Source organism: Notolepis coatsorum (assembly GCF_963971535.1).
Source record: "Notolepis coatsorum genome assembly, chromosome: 16".
In the NCBI taxonomy this organism is placed as follows: domain Eukaryota; kingdom Metazoa; phylum Chordata; class Actinopteri; order Aulopiformes; family Paralepididae; genus Notolepis; species Notolepis coatsorum.
The window spans coordinates 111,214,405-111,238,490 of record NC_140180.1 but is presented as its reverse complement, the minus strand read 5'-3'; the positions used below and the strand labels follow the sequence as shown (position 1 = coordinate 111,238,490).

The following is a 24,086-nucleotide window of genomic DNA, read 5'->3' as shown; positions in this document are numbered from 1 at the left end:
CTCAGATCAGTACTAATATATTCACAGATGCCTTATAGATACTGGAACTGGAGATGGCCAATCAGGGTGCCATGCTGTAAATAAAATTATGTTTGAATTTGTGTGCAGTGGATGAGGAGGATACTGAGACGAGAGTCCTACCAGAGCCCTCCGTCTAAAAGAGTTGAGCCACTGTAACCACTTAGGCGCCAACAGTTACAGTACCTCAATATTGCCAATCAACAGCCTACTTGTTACTGTAGAAAAAGCTATTTCCACCAGTGGGCACGAGTCGTTCACTTCCACACATTGTGGCTTGGTCATTTGAAGACCTTATATAGTTTGATGAGCTAAAAAGGAAAACTGAATCACTTGAAGCTTAAGAAACTTCCTTAACTCTTCTAGATGTAGGGCCCTGGGTCCAACCAGTGTGTTAACTCCTCTAGATGTAGGGCCCTGGGTCCCATCACTGTGTTAACTCCTCTAGATGTAGGGCCCTGGGTCCTGCCTGTGTTAACTCCTCTAGATGTAGGGCCCTGGGTCCTGCCTGTGTGTTAACTCCTCTAGATGTAGGGCCCTGGGTCCTGCCTGTGTGTTAACTCCTCTAGATGTAGGGCCCTGGGTCCTGCCTGTGTGTTAACTCCTCTAGATGTAGGGCCCTGGGTCCCATCACTGTGTTAACTCCTCTAGATGTAGGGCCCTGGGTCCCATCACTGTGTTAACTCCTCTAGATGTAGGGCCCTGGGTCCTGCCTGTGTGTTAACTCCTCTAGATGTAGGGCTCTGGGTCCTGCCTGTGTGTTAACTCCTCTAGATGTAGGGCTCTGGGTCCCATCACTGTGTTAACTCCTCTAGATGTAGGGCCCTGGGTCCTGCCTGTGTGTTAACTCCTCTAGATGTAGGGCCCTGGGTCCTGCCTGTGTGTTAACTCCTCTAGATGTAGGGCCCTGGGTCCTACCACTGTGTTAACTCCTCTAGATGTAGGGCTCTGGGTCCTGCCTGTGTGTTAACTCCTCTAGATGTAGGGCTCTGGGTCCTGCCTGTGTGTTAACTCCTCTAGATGTAGGGCTCTGGGTCCTGCCTGTGTGTTAACTCCTCTAGATGTAGGGCTCTGGGTCCTGCCTGTGTGTTAACTCCTCTAGATGTAGGGCCCTGGGTCCTACCTGTGTGTTAACTCCTCTAGATGTAGGGCTCTGGGTCCCATCACTGTGTTAACTCCTCTAGATGTAGGGCTCTGGGTCCTACCTGTGTGTTAACTCCTCTAGATGTAGGGCCCTGGGTCCTGCCTGTGTGTTAACTCCTCTAGATGTAGGGCCCTGGGTCCTGCCTGTGTGTTAACTCCTCTAGATGTAGGGCTCTGGGTCCTGCCTGTGTGTTAACTCCTCTAGATGTAGGGCTCTGGGTCCCATCACTGTGTTAACTCCTCTAGATGTAGGGCTCTGGGTCCTGCCTGTGTGTTAACTCCTCTAGATGTAGGGCTCTGGGTCCTGCCTGTGTGTTAACTCCTAGTAATCATGAAGGATTTTAAAAGCCTCAGACACTTAACCCTGTGGTGCTACTGACCTCACAACCCACAACCTCGGCCTGAGAACCATGTACAGTGTATCGACGACTTGTCAGTAATGAAGGAAAACTGCCTTACTCTCGGATTGACGGCGATGTATTTTTTAAACTGCAGTGTGTTTTGAATGGGTTTCAGGACACTCTGGACCCATAAAGAATCAGGAAACACTTCAATTCAAGTGAAAACATGAAAATCACCAAATTCTAACCACACAGCAGCAGTGATAAGAGTAGATGTGTGTACAAAAGATAATATATATACAGTATATTGATATGTAATCAGTATTTTACAGTCACGTGATTTGATCCCAGTGTTGCCAACTTCACACCATGTGATCCCGACCGTGGAGATGCAACTCAGTCAGACCTTCCCATTGAAGTCAATGGGAAGATAGATGTTTCTGTTTTAGGTTGATATTTGTGTTCTTTTTGGTGGGAATATATAGGCATTCCGGTTCACTTCGATGGGAAGGTCGACCGTTGCATTACTTTCACCAGGATGATGGACATCACCTGTTGATTGTAAGGGGAAGACGGATCACTCCATTCATTGTGAATGGGAAGGCAGTGAGTTGTGTCTCCATGGGTCTCTTCTCACTCCGTTGCCTTCATCCCTGTCTCCACTGATCTTCCGGGAAATTTTTTGATCGCTAGGGATCACTTACTACCCACAAAAATATGTTTTATTTACCCAGGGAGGATTTCCAGAGCGCATATGTTGCCGTTTTCCAGAAATGTCCTACGACACATTCATACAGCTGCAAACACCTGGGAACTGTCCGGTACAACCGCGGTTTTAACTAGGGATGCTCGATATTGGCTTTTTTACCGATATACCGATATTGTCCAACTCTTAATTTCCGATACCGATATCAACCGATACCGATTATATGCAGGGTTTCCCCGCCCAAAAAACGGAATAATTTCAGGTAATTAACATTACATATCTCTTGTCGTGTAATTAACACAACATTATGCATACTTTGACAATAAATAAAATAATAATTTGTTCTTACTTGCCTGGGTAAATAAAGGTTAAATAAATGTATTTTGTAAATGTAAACCGATATTTTCCGATATCACATTTTTATGCCAATATCGGCCGATAATATCACTACCACATGGCTACCACGCTACAGAAGGTTAGCCGTGTGGTAGTGAAGGGTTAAAGGGGAAGTCACATGACGTGTTGTCCCTGTGCCCCGGGACGGCCCTGTCAGTATGTTGTGAACACAACCCACTCTCTCCTGAAGTCACATGACGTGTTGTCCCTGTGCCCCGGGACGGCCCTGTTGGTATGTTGTGAACACAAACCACTCTCTCCTGAAGCCAGGCATCAGAGAGAGAACCCTCCAAGTGGTGACGTCACTGTCTGCTGCTCCATAGACTCTGAATGGGGCTCTAACTAAGAGACCTTTAAATGTTTGTGTGAGCGCTTTCACCCAAGAGATATGTTTTTACTTCTGCTTCATGCGTTCTAGCAATGCTAGAATATAAACCTAATTTGGGTTTAAGAGCTCACAAAAATGTTGTCTCATAAAGTCGGAGCCACATTCATTGTCTGTGGAGCGGCCCTAGATTTTACATCACAGATGGTACGGTTATCTCTCCGATCCCTAGCTTTAGGAGAGGGGTGCGTGTTCACAAATACTGACTTCACTGTCCCGGGGCACAGGAAGAACATATGGGAATTCTTAAAATGGGTGGCATTCCCCTTTTTAAGTGCCTTGCTCAAGGGCACTTCAGTGGTAGTTGTTGACGGAGTGTTTGAACCGCAGACCTCGTCAAAAGCCTGCTCGAACGTTTAGGCTGCGGCTTCCCCTTGTCCAAGGACCTAACCTGGACCAATGCTGTAATCGGAGCAAAGATTATTGCATTGTTTTATCACAATTTTCACCAATATTTGTACCATACTCGCAAATACAATCACTAAACGGCACAACTCTGTTTGAAAGTTTTCAAACAGTATGCCCATAAAATTGGTTGCAGTAATAACCGAAGTCCTGGGGCAACTGGTAATACCTAATGCCTTCCAGAAGAGATTAGAACAGCAAGCGGAATGCATTGGATCAGAAGAGATTAGAACAGAAAGCAGAATGCATTGGATCAGAACAGAATGGGTGGTTTGTCCTTAAACTTGTCTTCCTAACACATTGTTCAATGATTAGTTGTTATGGATTCCCATTGATTTGAGACTGGCTATACCAGAGCTAAAGATAGACCGTGAATGTCCACGCAGAACAAGGCTCTCCATAACGTTATCATGGTCAAATGCCCAACATTATAAAGGTCAGGTGCCATAGAAGCACCAGTTACTTGGCGACGGCCATGGAGCAGGATTGCGGGACTAACATGGAGCCGTCCCTAGACTTCTGGGGTCCTTAGGCAAACATTATTTGGGGGGGCACTTAAATCACATTATGGGGTTCAGCACTTTCAAAATGTTGCCGTTTGGTTGAAATTGTGTTTGACATTTGACTCTGATTGGTCTGATTAAATTGTGTTTATCATGATTATTGATGTTTCGAGGGTCCCTCTGATTGGCTGACTGACCTCCCTACAACCGTTTAAATAATTAAGAGGGCCTTAACTAAATAATTCCACTGAAGGAAAATCTGATGGTGGATAATTTCTTGTGTCTAACTATGGCTCTGGACTAGCCCATACAGACCGTCGCTAACTCTGTCAATATTACTGCTCCCAGTAATTTATCTACACTTAATCATTGTTTTCTTGAGTCTTGTCAACAATGTGTATATGTTGTCATTATATTAAAGACTTAATTAAATTAACAGACCTAATTATTTCACAACTGTGTCCATTCTGAAAATTGTTCACACACACAAAAGCCTGAGGAAGCATTGTTACACATGTGAAGCACTGGAGGGGGTATTGCAATCACTTGTCTGACAGCACCAGCCATAACTTCTAACAGTTCTGATCCAATCCACAGGGGCCAAGGACCTGAATACTAGAATATTTTTTTAATCAGTAAATGACAAGTATTTAATTTGAATTAATTTCCATCATTGTCCATTGAAATGGATACAGTATAGAGTTGCACCTTTTGAACACGAGGGCGATACTATACAGGTTGTTGCTCAGCCATTACTGAATGAAAATGAATGAAAACTTTATTTAATTAACAGATTGCAGAATGGGTACAATACAGTACGGCTCAATACACACAATTGTTAAGGGGATACTCCAACTCGACTGCTTTATCCCTCACTTTTTAAGAAGAAGAAGTATTTATTTGTCATGCAGTTTAACACACATGCAAGATGGGTGACACACAGGAACACATGCATTGGGTCGCCGATGAAATGTCTCTCCACACTTGACCCATCCCGTTGTCCTTCCCCCCAAGGGCAACCGGGAGAAGATGGGGGCTGCGCCCTGGGGACCAATCCAAGTGCTCCTGTCCGTCTTTGTCAGGGAACGCGACAGCGTTAGCGATCTGTTGTGCATGTTTTTCCATTGGGTTTATCTTATCGGGAGGGGAAACCAGAACATGCAAACTCCACACAGAAAGGCCCGGGAGATACCCCACCTGGGTAACTGGCAACGCGGAAACCTGGCCCCCAAGCGGGAATCGAACCCTGGACCTTTAGCTGTGAGTGTTAACCACTACACCACCGTGCTTGACGGATTGCCTGAGTGTATCTTCTCAGCCACTGAGCAAAGACTCCGATATTTCATGCAGTGGCCAAAAAGAGACCGGATGCCAATGAATCTCTTGGTTACATCAATAATCTGCTGTCAAAACGGTTTCATGTTTGTAGGGTAACTAGTATTTGTTAATGTTCACTATGGCCAATTGTCATCTTGTTCTAATCAGGAAATGCCCACGTTATTAAAAGTTGAAAAATCTAGTGATCTATGCACAAAATCATGCTTTTTGTTTTCAGCAAAAGCTTTGTTACGGGATTGTGTTCGCTAGGTTAGGCAACATTGTGTTTGACAGAGGCTAGTGGTCTGTATCCGCTGACTCTGGACAACATTGTGTTCGACAGGCTAGTGGTCTGTATCCGCTGACTCTGGACAAGATTGTGTTTGACAGGCTAGTGGTCTGTATCCGCTGACTCTGGACAAGATTGCATTTCCCATAATGTTGCTGTGTTCCTTTAAGACTGAATTCCGTTAAGTTAAAAAAGTTAAAGTCTCATATTAATTAAGGAAATTGGTTTTGCCTATTCTTGGTGTGGATATAGCAGACTGAAATGTTAAATCCCAGTGTTAATTGAAATAATTAAACAAGACAATCAGAAGTATTACCCTTAGTTTGTCCTACCATGCACAAACAATCAATGTGCTTTAATTAATTAATGAAATGTCCTTTATGTAGTCAGAAACACGGCATACTTAATATTCTGCCCAGTTTGTGAATGTTTCCTATTATGATGTGTGTATATAGCCAAAGGTGGCCAGTAAGAAATCGAAGGACAGTAAGAAAATAAAGTTACAATTTGATTTAGACTAGTTTATTTGAAGAGAAAAAAATATGTTACATAGATTCAAGAGAGAGTGACCCCCCTGCACAAAAAAGGCAGCAAATTAGACCCGGGCAACTACCGGCCTGTTTCTATTCTTGCCTCCATCGCAAAAGTCATGGATAAAATAGTCTACGAACAGGTCGCAAAGTACCTTGCGGAAAAAAATCGAATCCACGAATTCCAATCTGGCTTCAGAACATCCTATGAGGGCTGACGTTCCACTCTACTGGTTAAAGTTGCTTACTCGTGAGTAGTACGTTCATTGATAAAGAAAAATAATGTCCACAGCCGCTCCAGTGTAAAACAAAGATATCCAAATGGTTTATTTCTCTTCCAAATCAAATCAAATTTATTTGTAAGGCCCGACAACACATGTTAATGTCCCCATGGGATGTACACGTCTTCTTTAAACAAGTCAAGAAGAAACATAACAATAAGTCAAGAACAGAACAAGAACACCATAAGGTCCAACAAATTTAAAATAAATGCAAATAAATGAAAGAATGCAAACACTCCCAGACAGACCCCGCGCAAAGGAAAGGAAAAACTCACTAAAACCTAACGATAGGGAAAAATGCTCCACAGGCAATGTGGAGGAGAGAAACCTTAGAAGGGCCATTCAAGGGGGGATCTCCCTTCTTAGATGTCGGTGATAGTAGTGTTGCAGACTAACAGTTGGTAAGCATGCACTCATGTGTGTAGTGAAACACAGATGAGTGCATGCAATAGCAACTGAACATTTTGAAAGATTAAAGATAATAGCAACTGAACATTTTGAAAGATTAAAGATAGAGCTGATAGCGAATCTATTTGAGGCACAGGGGCGGCGCAAAGAGGGTCGCGTCCTCCCCGTTTTAATCACGGGACATTCAACACTCCGGTCATCGCTCAGGGACAGCCGGAGACAGGGAGACAGGGGGGCACGCAGAGAGGGTCGCATCCTTCCGGCCTTCATCACAGGACGTCCAAAGTCTTTCTTTACAGAAGTGATCCTAAAGCTATTTTCCTAAACTATTTTCCTAAACTATTTTCCCAGTCTCCAAAATCACAGCAGACTCGACACATGACAAAATTCGTCCACACCTGAAAGCCGTAAATCAACTTGCCGGCTCTTTCCACAGCAAAACGGTATAGGCAAGGCACCCGACACTGACCTCTTCTTCTTCTTCTTTTGAATTTCCGGCAGTGTAGACGCATCGTGGCGTATTACTGCCCTCCGCAGTTCTTTTGATGAGCTTTTTTTTTTTTTTTTTTTCCACTTTTTCTCCCATTTTCTATATTTTCTCCCATCCCAATTTCGTATCATCCAATTCAACCCTCCCCTGTCACGAACGCTGTTTCTTGCCTCCCACAAGCCGGCTGCAATGTGGACTAAGTCATACATAGCACAAGTCCCCTCCGGTACTTGAGGTAACAGCAGTCGCATCTTTTCACCTGCGCAGCTCGATCTCTCAGTGGCGAGGAGTAACGCGTGGGAGGCTCACGCTGCCCCCGACACTTCCTGATTCTACTGCGCAGGCGCACCAACCGACCTGTAGGAGTCGCTGTCCACAACGCCCGATCCCCACCCTCCAGTTTCCCTCCCCGTAATACGGCCAATGTTTATTACTGTGGACGACCAGCTAAACTGAAAGCAATGTGGAGCGCTGGGCTCGAACAGGCAAGCCCAGCGTCTCTGCATTCGTGGCGAGCGCCTTGCCCACTACGCCACGTAGCCGCCCTTTTGATGAGCTCTTCTTCTTCTGCTTCTTTCTTCTTTTGAATTTCCCGCAGTCTACTGGAATCCGTCATCCCCTACATTGTCCAATGGAGTGCAGCTAATGCTGCTACTTCCTGACTGAGCCCCCCTCTGCGAAAGAATTGTTGAATATATAGATACACAAATGTTCTAGAATGTTTGGTTATGACATCATACTGTGACATCACAAATGTTCTAGAATGTTTGATTATGACATACTGTGACATCACAAATTTTCTAGAATGTTTGATTATGACATCATACTGTGACTGACATCACAAATGTTCTAGAATGTTCTATTATGACAAATAAGACGGTTCAATGACTTTATAATCAATATTCCTAATGCCGTTTCAATGTAAGGTTATAAAAATAAACATTCATATAATACATAATAACCTAAATATATAGCTTCTGCTCCTCTACACATCCCACTCCACTGACACATGCCTTCTCTACTTGAACGACCACATCAAACAAGAGGTGGACGTGGGCAAATACTGGGGCATGGTCATGCTGGACCTACAAAAGGCCTTCGACACTGTCAATCACTCCATTCTGATTGACAAGCTAAAATCGATTGGTTTTGAGCTGGATGCAATCCTACCTGGAGGGGAGAGAACAGATGGTGGAGGTAAACGGTACTCTATCCCCCCCCCCCTCCCAGTGAGCTGTGGTGTTCCACAAGGAAGCATACTGTACTAGGACCGCTACTGTTCCTAATTTATGCAAATGACATGTCATCAGCTTGTGACTGCAACTTGTTCCTGTTCGCGGACGACTCAGTCCTGCTGGTCTCTGACAAGAACAAGTTGCAGGTTGAAAAAACCCTCAGCTAGGAACTAGGCAAAATCTGCATATGGCTCGCGGATAACAAACTATCATTACACATGGGCAAAACAGAGTCCATTATCTTCGGTTCAAATAACAAACTCAGCAAGACCAACGGCTTCTCAGTTACAGTGGGTGACAATATTGTCACAAGGAAAGATGAAATTACATACCTGGGTTCCATCCTAGAGGCAAATCTTTCCTGTGACAAAATGGCATCCAATGTAATTAAAAAAAGTCAACCAACTAACTAGATTCTTGTACCGGATCTCCTCTCTGGTAAACAAGAATACCCTGAAGACTCTGGCAGGAGCACTCATTCAAGGGTACTACGACTATGCTTGCACCTCATGGTACCAAAGCACCTCAAAGGCACTAAAAACAAGATTACAAACATCACAAAACAAACTAGTCAGACTACTACTTGACCTTACCCCTAGAACCCACCTCACCCCTGCCCACTTTGACAACCTAGGATGGCTTAGAGTAGAGAGTACAGCAACTTTCAATGGGCCTGGTCTACAAGATACACTATGACTATACGACTAAGGTACCCATGTACATGTCAAAGGTCTGTGAATACCACGACCACAACACCAGAGGGAGCTCCACAAATCATGTCCAACCCAGATTCGGCTCAAACAAGGGACTAAACACGTTTCGCAATTATACCACAACAATGTGGAACGCCCTACCCACAGCCGTAAAATAATGTGAATCCCTACCCACCTTCAAAACCGCTATAAAAAAGCACCTACGGGAGACTGCAATTCGACACTGGCCCCGGTAAATGTCCAACCCCCCCCCCCCCCCCCCCCCCCGCCCCCCATGTACAGTTTCCTCCCTCTCAAATGTATTATTCTCTTTTAGGAACTCTTGTCTGTAAATAAACAGTAGGCCTACTGTATATTTGTATATCTTGTATGTCATAAATGTCTGCATGTAACATGTCATCCTATGTATGTTGTGTATGTCATAAATGTCTGCATGTAACATGTCATCCTATGTATGTCATGTATGTCATAAATGTTATGAATTGAAAATGGGGGACCCTGATGTAAACCAGACAAAAGTCTTTCTCTGGTCTGGTGAGCCGTACTGTATTGTAGGCCTACCCATTCTGCAATATGTTAATACAAATTTCAATCAATCAATCAATCAATCAATCAAGGAAATTATTAAATTGTTGAAAACTAATATTGTTCAAAATGTTAAGGAAAACACGCATCCTTTCATTCAATTGAAAGATGTGAATGGAACCCCACCTTGAATAATTAATGTCAACCCGACGGGTGGATTGGAAACCTTTATTTTGAAACGCTTGACTCTTCCTGCCAGCGCAACAGCCGGAACCGGAAGCGGATCCGTGACGTCACGTTGTTATGTCCACCAGCTGATCAGGCCGGAGAAAAAAAAGGCGAAGAATGATGATGATGATCACACCATCACACCATCTCTACAAGAAGAAGACACCGCGTTCCAGCGCCACTTCAACTAAACACGGATAGAACGGCAACGTTGCGAGCTGTGCGTCGTGGATAGTGGACGTGTTGGGTTGTCAGGGCCTGGTTTGTTGTTGTGGTTGTTGGTACAACAGTAGTTCAGGGCCCTGAGCTAAGCTAACCTGCTGGTGAACATGGTGGCCGGTCAGTCTGGAGACACACAGCCCGAACAAGACCAACGGGGAAGGCTTGACTGACTGATTCAACTTTAAACATTCTTCTTTTTTTTGTACTGTTATTGTTAGATCGAGATGGCCCTGTAGAGCGAGACACCATCACCACCACCACGTCTCCACTGTCTTGACAAACACCTGGAGGTCGCATCATCACCTATAGCCCCCCCGGATCATCACCTATAGCCCCCCCCCCCCCCGGATCATCACCTATAGCCCCCCCCCGGATCATCACCTATATCCCCCCCGGATCATCACCTATAGCCCCCCCCCCCCGGATCATCACCTATAGGCTCCCCCCGGATCTCTAACCGCCTTTTAACCAAAACGATCAAACAAAATGTGGTTAAAACTGTTCTTCCTGCTCCTGTATTTCCTGTTGTTGTTGGTGTTGGCTCGGTTCTTCGAGGCGGTGGTGTGGTATGAGACGGGCTTGTTCGCCACCCAGCTGGTGGACCCGGTGACGCTGAGCTTCTCGAAGCTGAGGACCATCCTGGAGGGCAGAGGCCTGGGCTACTCCGGCCTGGCAGAGAAGAGGGAGGTCAGCCAGCTGGTGGAGAACTCAGGTGGGAGATCTTGACAATCCTGTTGTTCTTTAACCCTTATGTGGTGTTAGGGTTGGTGTTTTGTCACAAGGAAAGATGAAATTACCTACCTGGGTTCCATCCTAGAGGCTAATCTTTCCTGTGACAAAATGGCATCCAATGTAAATTAAAAAGGTCAACCAACGAACTAGATTCTTGTACCGGATCTCCTCTCTGGTAAACAAGAATACCCTGAAGACTCTGGCAGGAGCACTCATTCAAGGGTACTACGACTATGCTTGCACCTCATGGTACCAAAGCACCTCAAAGGCGCTAAAAACAAAATTACAAACATCTCAAAACAAACTGGTCAGACTACTGCTTGACCTTACTTCTAGAACCCACCTCACCCCTGCCCACTTTGACTACCTAGGATGGCTTAGAGTAGACGACAGAGTACAGCAACTTGCAATGGGCCTGGTCTACAAGATGCACTACACGACCAAGGTACCCATGTACATGTCAAAATACTTCCCAAAGGTCAGTGAATACCACGACCACAACACCAGAGGGAGCTCCACAAATCATGTTAAACCCAGATTCGGCTCAAACAAGGGACAATTATGCCACATCAATGTGGAACGCCCCACCCAAAGCTGTAAAGGAATGTGAATCACTACCCACTTTCAAAACCACTCTCAAAGAACACCTATGGGAGACTGCAATTCGAAACTCGCCCCTGTAAATGTCCTAACCCAACCCAATGTACAGTAAATGACCAAGTATGGTTTTGTCAATATTCTACAGTTTTGCTTGTACACTTGTACAGTGTTCCCCACCCACCCCTCCTACCCAACCACCTCCAATGTATAGTTTTTACATCAAATGTATATACTCTCTTTTCTGGACTCTTTTTGTATCACAAACAGTACTGTATTTGCAAATCTGGCATGTCATAAATGTATAGATGTAGCAGTACTGTCTATCTGTATGTCATGTATGTCATATATGTCCTGATGAATTGAAGATGGGCGACCCTGATGTAAACAAGGCGAAAGTCTTTCTCTGGTCTGCATCCCCTTAACAATTGTGTGTATTGAGCTGTACTGTATTGTACCCATTCTGCAATCTGTTAATAAAGTTTTCAATCAATCAATCAATCAGGGTCTCCAGCGACCCGTTTCAAGGTTATAATATGTAATAACTACCATGTAGTTGATTGTATTAGAACAAGGCTTTATGATATCCTCCACAACACATATATAAGCACAGCAAAACTATGTTTCACCATTTTGAAAATTCTGAAGGTATCTGCAGAAAAAACGGTACGACTGTGGTGTTAGGGTCATTCTTGACCCGGCAAGGTAAAACTATACTATAAAAATACTAAATATAAATAAAATAATAATAAATATACTGAACTTTTTTTCAGAAGTTATATTCTAATATTGTTCTATTATAGTCAGAAAACATCTATGGGTTTCACATTTAGTATATTATGATTGAACAACCTCATTTTCATCTTAAAAATAAGGGACATGATGTGTCTCGGGGGCCATAAAATCAAATTACAATGGGATTATATGGTTATGAATGCATATAATGTTAGTTAGGATGTAGTATTAACTATATTGAGTGATACTCCTTTCTTTTTAGTGGTCAGGACTGAGTTAGACCCCGGGTCAACATTGACCCGCTAACAACGGTCAGTGGTGCCAATTCCTAACACAACATGAGGGTTTTCTTTAAACGCCTGTCTAACCCCCTTATACTAGACCGTTTCACTCGAACTCTGATTTCAAATACCTGGGCTCGTGGGTCAACTCGTCTGAGCAAGACCTTAAAGTGAGGAAGGCGCTTGCGTGGAGGGCTCTGAACGGCATGACCAGTGTGTGGAAATCCAACCTCCCCCGTCAAATCAAGCTCAACTTCTTTCATGCAACAGTTGAGTCTGTCCTTTTGTATGGCAGTGAATGCTGGACCTTGAAGCCCACCCTGCAGAAGTCCTTGGATGGGTGCTACACCAGAATGATGCGTGTGGTGCTCAACATCAACAGGGATGAGCATGTCACTAATGCAAACTTGTATGGGGGGGTGCTAAGGGTGAGCGAGAAAGTGGCAGTCAGGAGAATGAGGCTGGCAGGTCACTGCCAGAGACATCATGAGATGCCAACCAGCAAACTTGTGCTGTGGGAACCAACACACGGGCATCGATCACGAGGACGTCCCACGTTAACCTACGTGGACGTACTCAGGAGAGATGCGGGAACAGAATGTACTGGCGAGCTAGCCAGATGCATGGAGGATCGGGATGACTGGAAGCACCGATGGAGGGCCCGTCCGAGGACGACCTAGATAAGAGATGTTGCTAGGGAATAGTTTGGACCCCAGTGTATTTACTAACTGTAGTGTCAAGTTAATGGTATTATTAGCTAACCCTGCAACAGGAACTAATGTGGGTCTATTTTAGACTGTTGTTGTTTTCAAGATGAAACCGTGACAGTGTATATATAATGTTTCAATACAAACAACATTCTAATTCTAAATATTATCTTAGATTGACGTACCCAGACAAAGATTAGGCAATTTCACAATGTGTCCCATATAAACACATACCCAATGTGTCCTAGTTCCAAGGTAGCAGAGCGATCCTCTCTCTCTCCATTAGGGCACTTTTCACCTTCAAAACCTTTGAGCCCCAGGATGGGTTCTTTAGGAACCAATGGTCTTGCTTTGAGCTGATGTAAACAAGACGAAAGTCTTTCTCTGGTCTGCATCCCCTTAACAATTGTTTGTTTGTATTGAGCCGTACTGTATTGTACCCATTCTGCAATCTGTTAATAAAGTTTTCAATCAATCAAGCAAACATTCTCGACTTTATAGCCTACTCTGGGTGCCATTAGTGACTTTTAACAAGAAAAAAACACCCAAGTTGTAAGAAGTCCATGTTTGTTCACCTACATGTTCTTGGGTTATTTGCGGTGGTGGCAGGCAAGAATTGGGGGAAACTATTCCCGGTGGGCCATCACAAATAACAACTATGTATAGGAAACACTGGAGGGCTTTTAGAGGCGAAATAGCCTGACAGTTTTGTGCTGACTGCTATTGTACACATGTGGCTTTTTGAACGGGCAACCTCAGTTAAAAGTTTCAGCTGCACTGATATGTCCAAATGTATCTTAAAGGAACACGGCAACATTATGGGATATACACGTCTTCTTCAGGGTCGGACAAGAAGATGGATACCAATTTCCTCTCTGTGCGGTCAGTAGAAAGCTATCTGGCTGCAAGCTAGCCTAGCTTAGCACAAAATTAACGGAAGCGAATATGGACCAGCTCAGGGGTGCAGTCGTAATATCAGAAGTGCCTGTACTCTGTTTAAATGACGCCACGTGCACGCACGCTCCCCGCGCATACATGTTCCCTCGCGTGCGCACAGAACAGATGATTATTATGAATAAATAGTAGGAAACATGTTTGTATAGGAAATTACTAGTTTTAGTTTAGTTTTTGTAAATATTGCCTTGAAATAGAGAAGCTGAAAAAGGTAGCAGGATGTAGCCTTCAATATATAAAGAAATTATATTGTCAACAGATATGGTTGAAAAACAAACAATGTTTTAAATGTAATCCAGCTGTGGTGCTTCCGGGTTGGCTGACCGTCCATACTAACACAATTGGCCGTGTTAGAGGGTGGGAAACCCGGCAAGGGTGGGTCCGGGTCGTTGTAAACAGCGACTCCTACAGTTCGGTCGGGGCACCTGCACAGCAAGGGAAGGATCTAGGAGAGGTAGTGTGACCAGTGATGCAGTCGTAATATGGGAACTGCCCACACGCCACGTGCACGCACGCTCCCGCGCACGCGCATACATGTTCCCTCGGTTGCGCACAAAACAGATGATTATTATGCATAACAATGTTTTAAATGTAATTGTAGTTACAATTTCTTTAATTGAATTAACTTAAACTAGAAAAGTAAATACAAACTAAATTAACAATGTAACAGACAGTTTCCTTCTGAAGCACAACGAAATGTCTCATCCTGTGGGGCGGCTTTGGCTCAGGGGTAGAGCGGGGCGTCCAATGATCGAAGGGTTGGTGGTTCGAATCCCGCTCAAGCCCATGTCCATCCCATTGCCGTTGTGTCCTTGGGCAAGACACTTAACCTACTTGCCTCGTATGAATGTGTATGCTGCATGTGAATGAATGTTGGTGGTGGTCGGAGGGGCCGTAGGCGATGATTATTCGCCACACTTCTGTGAGTCTGCCTCAGGGCAGCTCTGGCTGCAATTGTAGCTTACCACCACCGGTATGACTGTGTATGAACGAATAATGGACTCTGTGAAGCGCTCTGAGTCAGAGAAGAGCGCTATATAAATCCAATCTATTATTATTATTATTATTATTATTATTATTATTATTATTATTATTATTATTATTATTATTATTATTATTATTATTATTATTATTATCCTTCCAGTCGGGACCGTTTGGTTCCACAGCTCAAGCAAACCCCCACCAATTGGTACAGGGCTTGTATTTTGGTTTTGCACTTCTCGTTCTTTGTTATGCTATCGGTATGCTATTATGCAAAGACTAGGTGATAGCTGAGTACCGGTACTTAACACTTTCAGTGCCAGCAGGGGGCGCACGATTTAGTGCTTGAATGCCCACCACCCACTTCAATGTTAGCGTTAATAACGCCTAATCTATGTTTAAAATGATGGCTATGTGTCTAATCTGCCCGTCGCTTATCAATGACTCGTTTTCCAGTCAACATTGTTGAAGCGGATTGTTTTTTTATCGGTTCATTTTCGTTTTATAGCATTTTGAAAAGCCCTCGTTTTCAAGGAAAAAAGATTCCATGATAAAAGATGTTTACTGGAATATTCTAGAATACACAAAAACGTTGTAATTTTTCGGCCTATTTATGAATCGTTTTCAAATAAACGCTAGATTATCGATAGTATATGTGTACGTATGCACGCTGGGGCCGTGAGCTGAAAATCGATTATCTGAGTTCCTCATCAGCGATCGCGCGCGCACACACACACACACACACACACACATAGGGGACACGTTGATATCTCAGCGAATACAACTCTGATTATCCCAAGACTGGTAAAATAGATTCCTTACCTCAGATCAGATGTTCTCCAAAAAGATCATTCCAATTCCTGATCGCCATTCCAAAAATCGATCACTACTGTCTACTATCGATTGGCTACTGTGAATATATATATATTCCAGGCTGTTCTGAGGGTCCACAATGAATCCGATCGGCTCGGGTTACATGCCTGAGAAGTAAAATGTGGATTCCGGATTTTTCTTTTCTCATCCATTTTCATTGAGTCCATTCCAAAGGGGTGCATTACCATCTGGGAGACGATAGGGGGCGGTTTTTTCCACATCTGAGCTCCTACAGGGGCTTCATACCAACGGGAGACTCGGTTGATGAAATATGAATTCAGATCGCTAATAAAAAAAATAAAACGCTAATAAACGTTGTGGGCATTCAGGCATTGGTCTGATAAAACGTGATATGACGTGATGGGCACTGAAAGTGTTAAATACGGACGACGAGTCGAGTGAAAGTTGTGAACGCATTTTTGTGTGCGCGTGCGTGCACATCCGTGCCCGTACTTCTGCTCAGAAAAGTGCTGGGACGGCGTGGTACCGGTGGCACCACCACTGGACCACTGGACCAGCTGGCCTAGCTGTTGACCAAAAACACCTCACCTGGATTTTTTATCCTTGCAGCTGGATAGCTTTCTATTGAACACACAGAATATAGCCTATATCTTCTTGTCTGACTCTGGAGAACATGGTACGTGTATTTCCCATACTGTTGCTGTGTTCCTTAACATTAATGTTATTGCCATAACTGACTTTTAATGGAACAAACGGGATGTTGGTTAGTCATGTTTAGTTGTGAACATAAGTGATTTTCTCTTTTCCTTTTATTAACCAATTGGTTGAAGTGTTGAAACAGAACTCGACAATAAGGGCTAGCCCCTGGTGCAGCTGTGATGAGCTGGGTCTAGGGACTATAACTGCTATATATAAGAGTAACATACTCGGGCATAAATATTTAGACATTGACACAATTTTCACAATTCTGGCTCTGCACACCACCACAATGGACTTGAAATGAAACACGGTGCGATTCAAGTGCAACCTTTCAGCTTTAATTTGAGGGTACTTACATCCAAATCAGGTGAACACTACAGTGTAGTAATTAATTACAACCGTTTCTACATAAATACTTGATTACAGCCTGAGGTGTGAAACCCATAGACATCACCAGACGCTGGGGGTTGTCCCTCCCTGGTGATGCGCTGCCAGGCCTCTACTGCAGCTGTCTCTAGTTCCTGCTTTATTTTTTTAAATTTTTTTAACTTTTATTTATAGCATTTTCAGCTTTTTCTGGCCGCGCAGGACCGATAGAGGGAGAACGGGAGGAGAGGTAGGGAAGACATGCGGCAAATGGTTGCCGGGACTGGGAAACGAACCCGGGACGACCGCTTCGCAACTCAGCGCGCTATGTGGTGTGCTACTGGAGCGCCCTTAGTTCCTGCTTGTTCTTGGCACATTTTCCCTTCAGTTATGTCTTCAGCAAGTGAAATGCACGCTCAACTGGATTCAGGTCAGGTGATTGACTGGGCCATTGCGTAACATTCCACTTCTTTGCCTTTAAAAAAAACTGTTTGTTTTCGCAATATGCTTCGGGTCATTGTCCACCATCTGCACCACTGTGAAGCGCCGTCCAATGAGTTCTGAAGCATTTGGCTGAATATGAGCAGATAATTTTGCCCAAAATACTTCAGAATTCATCCTGCTGCTTTTCTCAGCAGTCGCATCATCAATAAATACAAGGGAGCCTGTTCCATTGGCAGCCGTACACACCACCACCACCTTCCTTCTCCATTATGTTTGGCGACGAACTCTGTACTTTTAGGGTACTGACCGAATTACATCAGCCCTACCGAGTACTGATTCACGTTAAATCAATTGGTGCCACATTTCGGTACCTTGAGAGCAGATAGATTATAACCCTCCCAGGTAGAAAATACGCTCTCAGTGGAGAAATACTCTTAAATACTTAAATAAATGTTTTGCTGAGAAATACTCTGGGCGAATGGGAGGGGCTGAACCCGTCTTTCTCTCTACATTAAATTATTAGTAGCCAAATGTTACACTATAAAAATGAACTGGATAGTTGATGATAATAAATATTTCACTTTATTAACTGAAATATTATATTAAGTCTGCTATAAGCCATTCTCCCTTTCTCTCTGTGTCTAATATACATATTACTATCCCATCTCTTGGGTCTTTGGAAAGACCAGATGAGATCAGAGGAGTTTGATAGTATTTACTGAAGATGGTCAGATAATGTTGATATTTAAACATAAAACTAATTATTATGATAAATGTATACATGATCATGCAATGTTAAAAAAGAAAAAGCTTTTTAGGAACAGTTTGGGAGAGGGAGGGAGGGAGGCAGGCTTTCCAATTTGTTCCTCACATTTTACCCATTCATGGCAACCGTGCAAGGTTGGACGACTGAAATAACATTGTTGTTATTATAGAGACAGTAAAGTATAGAAAAAGGCACCATTGGGTACCGGCGGTGTTGATTCCCAGGTACCAGTATCAGTTCAAATGTGAACAGTACCCAACCCTATTCTCCTTACTCTTCTCTTCCCATCATTCTAGCCTACAAGTTGATCTTCGTCTCATCTGTCCATAGGATGTTGTTCCAGAACTGTGCAGGCTTTTTTTAAGATGTTATTTTTTTTGCAAACTCTAATCTGGTCTTAATGTTTTTGTGGCTCACCAATGGTTTACATCTTGTGGTGGACCCTCTTTATTCACCCTGGTGAAGTCTTCTCTTGATTTGCTGACTTTGACACAGATACGCCTACCTCCCGGAGAGCGTTCTTGATCTGGCCAACTGTTGGACTTTTTTTTTCTTCACCAGGGAAATAATTCTTCTGTCATCCACCACAGTTTTCCGTGGTCTTCCGGGTCTTTCGGTTTTGCTGAGCTCACCAGTGTGTTTACTGTGTTCTTCATTTTTATGAATGAATGAATTAAATTTTTTTAACACTTTGATCGCCATGGGTTAAATTCATAATTTACCATCCCTCACCATCTCTATTTGTCTATGGAGAAGTTCCCCTTCTTTGCAGGGCTATAACTTTTTAAATTCTATTGCTAAATTGCCATTATTATGGCCCATTCAATGTCCTACATGTATTGTTCAGGGTGTAGCAACGTTAAACTTTTTCATTCACATATTCATACTAAAATATGGTCTAAAGTATAAGTGTTTTTATCGTTTTCTGCAGCTTTCTTCAGAACGTGATTTATAGCCCTAAATGCATTATATTGATGATCAAATACAGTTTGGTAGGAATCTGTGCGAGATAAAAAATTTCAACTGGATGTGCTACTAGGAGTTACTACATATCATCTGATGATGACCGGATGGGCGGGGGATCGTTTATAATTCCGTGGGCAGCGTTAGATGATTCATCCAGAGTGGGTCATATGTTCATCATAGCAGTTTATATGGAACACGTTAGAATATAACGCTGAATCTCGTACAGCGGACAGCAGAAAATATTGACTTGACAGAGGCCGCTTCAAGTTCATCCCCATCAAACACCTCCACAGATACCGAACATATCATCCGGAAAATGGATGAAATGGGGAAGACAATAATGAAGGAAATGATCCACCAATCACAACTGTCGGAGAAGATAATAACTCAAAAAGTAGATGCTATTAAAGAATCTATTGAAGGCAAAATTGATGCGCTGAGAGCGGACGCCGACGCACAGAATAAACGCACCGAGGCTCTGGAGAAAGTAGTGGAAACCCACGAAATCAATTTCACTCACATCTACAAGGAAGTAGAGGCTAACACAGTTAACCTAACTGCTGAGATGAAGGGGAACTACAATGAAATCAAGACGGAGCTCAGCGGAATAACGTTGGAGCTCACGCGAATCAATAAAGAACAGAAAGCCAAAATATTCGAGATGGAATATCAAAAACGCAGGCTGAATATTCGTATTGTCGGTCTGGACGAATCAGTGAGATGTGAAAACCCTGAAGAGTTTGCCACAGAATTACAGAAAATCTTGGGAACAGGAATCCTTCCTAAAATACCGGAGGTGGATGAGTGCTTCAGATTGGGTCCCCGCTCCATTGGCAATAACGCTAAGCCCAGAGTGATATTAGTTGTACTGCGCCAAGTCAGAATAAAAGAAATGATTATGCGTGAAACTCGCAGGATGAAAGGCAATCTGAAATACATGGAGGTACCAATACACTGCTTTGAAGATTATTGTCGTGAGGTAGTGGAACTGCGTGCCAAGTTCAAGACGGTGATGTCTCAACTATACCTGGGGAAATACAGACCCCTACTAATATACCCTGCAATACTTCGCGTCGTTGACAAACAAGGAGCAAAGGTTCTCCTCAACTCGCCTGAAGATGCAGCCAAATTCCTGTCTGAACAGGAGCAGAATAGTGTATAAATGGCCTTTTAAATTTCAGTTATGCAAGGTCACCATATAGTACAACCTTTAATAACCGAGGATTTGGGACAGAGAGACCTACGTGCTCAGAGTTTTTGAATGCTTCCCCCGACGTGTTTATATTATTGCGGACATATTGGATTTAAGATTGGAACACTCCAGAACATACTGGAACATTCAGACAATGTAAAAATGACATATTGGAATAATCTAGAACATCGAAGCATTCTTTGATATATGGAGCATTCTGGAATATCAGCAATACGTGGTCATTCATTCTACCAGAAGCCCCTCGGGGGAATAATCAACAGCTATCTAGATGCAGAACCACAGAGCCATCATAGCCGGCCGGCTGAAAGATCACTCTACACAACGATCATCGCCCACCCCGGTCGGGGGAAATGCTGCATATACGTATTTAAAAATTGTTTTTTATTAATGGGAAATAATTTCACTACTTCTCCAATTAATACTTTAGATGTTTAAGCATAGCAATGCTCTTTTAAGATCTAAGTTAATGTTCTATTCCTTTTACTTGCTCTCTCTTCAGTTCAATACCTTCATATTATTCATGAGTTACTATAAATTACTATAAATTACAAGTTCATATAAAATGTAAGTGATTAAGACATGACAATTGAAGCTTATTTTTGGTCTTTATTTTTAGTTTATCTCATTTAAATTTTTATTTATTTATTTTTTACGGGTAAGTGGCCAAGCCACAGTCGACATTCTACTTATGGTAGAATTTAGAGTGTTAGATCCTATGGTATACATAGGAATGTTAAGGATAATTGGATCATTCTGGGATATCCGGTGGTGCAAGGGAGAGAGTCATACGCAAAGGTTGTGTTCATGGAACACAATCCTGTACGACTCTCGGTGGGAGGGAAGGGTAGGGGATTTTTATTTGTATATATGTATGTTTTTAAGCTCGGCTCTCAACGGGACCTCACTAGTGGGATGTATATCTATTATTGCCTCGCACTCCAGAAGCATTACCAAAAATTACAATGCAACATGTATAGACTATGGCTAGTTTGAATATAATGATATGGAACACCGGGGGAATAAATAACCAACTCAAACGCAAAAGCGTGCTCACACTGATGAAAAAAGAACATGTGGACATTGCTCTGCTAAGCGAAACACACATTCTAGGGAAAGACATAGGTAAATTAGCGGACAACATATACCATAATATCAGTCACTCCTCTATTGGTACGAGAACTCGGGGTGTAGCAATAGTCGTTAAACGTAAGTTGAATATTGTACTAAAGGGAGTATGGTCTGATGTAGAAGGTCGGATAACTATAGCTAAGATTGAACATAAGAACAGGAAAATAGCGTTGATAGCGGTATACGCCCCAAATTTGTACGAAGAAGATTTCTTCACTACACTAACCAATGCAATGTTAGACATTCCCGATTACTCATTTATAATAGGAGTGGATTTTAATGCCATCTGGAACCCAAGGATAGACAAATCTTACCTCGCCTTTTCCAGCGAACAAAAGAATTCATCGAAGGCATTAAAGGATTGGTCAAAGATTACAGGTGTAAAGGACTTATGGCGGTTACTTAATCCCACGACCCGAAAGTACTCTTGTCGATCTGCGAGACATAAGACACTATCCAGAATAGATTATGTCTTTGCATCACAGAGACTATTTGATAATTATGAAGTGGAAATGATACCCAACGCACTATCAGATCACTGTTATTTACTCCTTAAAGGTACATTTGGTATACTATCCTCCCGAGCCCCAAGATATCGATTTAACTCGTTGCTGCTTAACAACAAGGAATTCATTACACAACTCAAAGAAGCTCTTATAGTATTCCAACGGGAGAATGCAAACTCGGTGCAAGACCCCAGAATAATATGGATGTCGGTAAAGGGAATGATCAAAGACTTCACGGATAGCTTTTCCTCCAAAATGCGCAAGAATCAAAGCACAAAACTGGATGAGCTGGAAACGCTTTACTCAACGTTATTTAATTCTCTGAAATACAACAACTCAACTCGACTAGAAAACCAAGTTAACGTACTAAAAATAGAGATCAATGCCATATACAGACAACAATCGGAAATACAAATACGCAGCACAAGACAACAGCAGTACTCCCATGGTTCCAAACCCAGCCACCTATTAGCCATGCGATTAAGAATTAATGCAACATTTGCAGATATAACTACCATTAGAGCACAACAAGTACTTGTAACAGATCCTGTAAAAATAAACGATACATTCAAAGTATTCTACTCCGATTTATATAAATCAGAAATGACCTTCGATCAAAACAAAATGGACACATTTCTTAATCAAATTATTCTCCCTAAACTTTCAGAGGATGACGCTAAACAGTTAGAAATACCGATCACACTAGAGGAACTCAAGAAGGCCATAACCGCAATGAAAAGTGGTAAGGCTCCAGGAAGAGACGGTTTCCCATCAGAAATGTACCTTTCTTGTTGGGACATAATTGGTCCCTTATTACTAAATATGATCTTATACTCAGTCAAGGAGGGGAACTTCCATAAAATTGACAATATTGCACTCATAACAGTCCTCCTTAAAAAAGACAAAGACCCCAACGAGTGCGGTAGTTATAGACCTGTAAGCCTCCTCGGAACAGATATCAAACTGTACTCTAAGATATTAGCCATCAGATTACAAAAGCATATGACGTCTTTAGTTCACCCGGACCAAACTGGCTTCATAGGAGGCCGCCTGATCACTGAGAACATAAGACGTATACTGCACGTACTTGATGCCGACAAGGAGGACACCATACCTAAGGCGATGCTGTCCCTGGATGCTATGAAGGCCTTTGACAGGCTGGAATGGTCGTATCTGTGGGCAGTGCTAGAAAGGATGGGGTTAGGAAAAGGATTCATCGATATGATTAAAGTATTATACAAAGACCCATCGGCCATGATTACAACAGGCACAATCATCTCTGAAATATTTCCGGTATCACGCTCTGCCAGACAGGGTTGTCCTCTTAGTCCCGGACTGTTCAATCTATCATTAGAGCCTTTAGCACAATATATAAGACAATCCCAATCCATAGAACCTATCGTAATCAAGGGCACACAACAAAAAATGTGTTTATATGCGGACGATGTAATATTGTTCATGAAAAACCCCAACACCACATTGCCTCATCTGCTCAAGTTGATTGAGGACTTTGGTGATTTATCGGGATTTAAGATAAATTGGCCGAAGTCGGCTTTCCTTCCACTTAACACCCCTGCAAAAAAAGATACAACCCTCCCAGGACAGATACCGATGGTAAAACATTTCAGATGCTTGGGAGTGGAAATATTCCCTACCATAAGACAAACGGTGAAGCACAACTACACAAAAATCCAAAACAAAATCAAAGACGACCTTGATAGATGGGCAAAACTTAAGAACACAGTACAAGCACGGATATCAATAGTTAAGATGGATGTACTACCTAAAATCAACTTCTTCTGTTCAATGCTACCGCTACCCCCTCCAGAGGGTTACTGGAAAAGATTACACTCCTCCACATACAAATTTATTTGGAATAACAAACCACCACGTATAAAAAGATCCACCGCACAGAGAAATAAAGCAGATGGTGGCATGGCATTTCCAGATTTTTTCCTATATTTTAAGGCGTACTCATTAAGTCCATTGACAACATGGTTTGACTCCCAAGCATTAGCATCTTGGAGAAAAATAGAAGAAAA

At 42.8% G+C, this 24,086-nt stretch overlaps 1 protein-coding gene across 1 annotated transcript in view; it reads left to right on the top strand.

Annotated features, from left to right (window-relative positions):
- Positions 1-10,621: 10,621 nt before the first annotated feature.
- Positions 10,622-24,086, top strand: part of rnf103 (ring finger protein 103) — a gene marked incomplete at its 5' end in the record, with an annotated part of 40,706 nt that continues 27,241 nt past the window's right edge. Inside the window, one exon of the mRNA XM_084331223.1 lies at positions 10,622-10,847. Within this exon, the coding sequence (XP_084187349.1) occupies positions 10,622-10,847 (226 nt within the window). The remainder of the gene's footprint in view (positions 10,848-24,086) is intronic.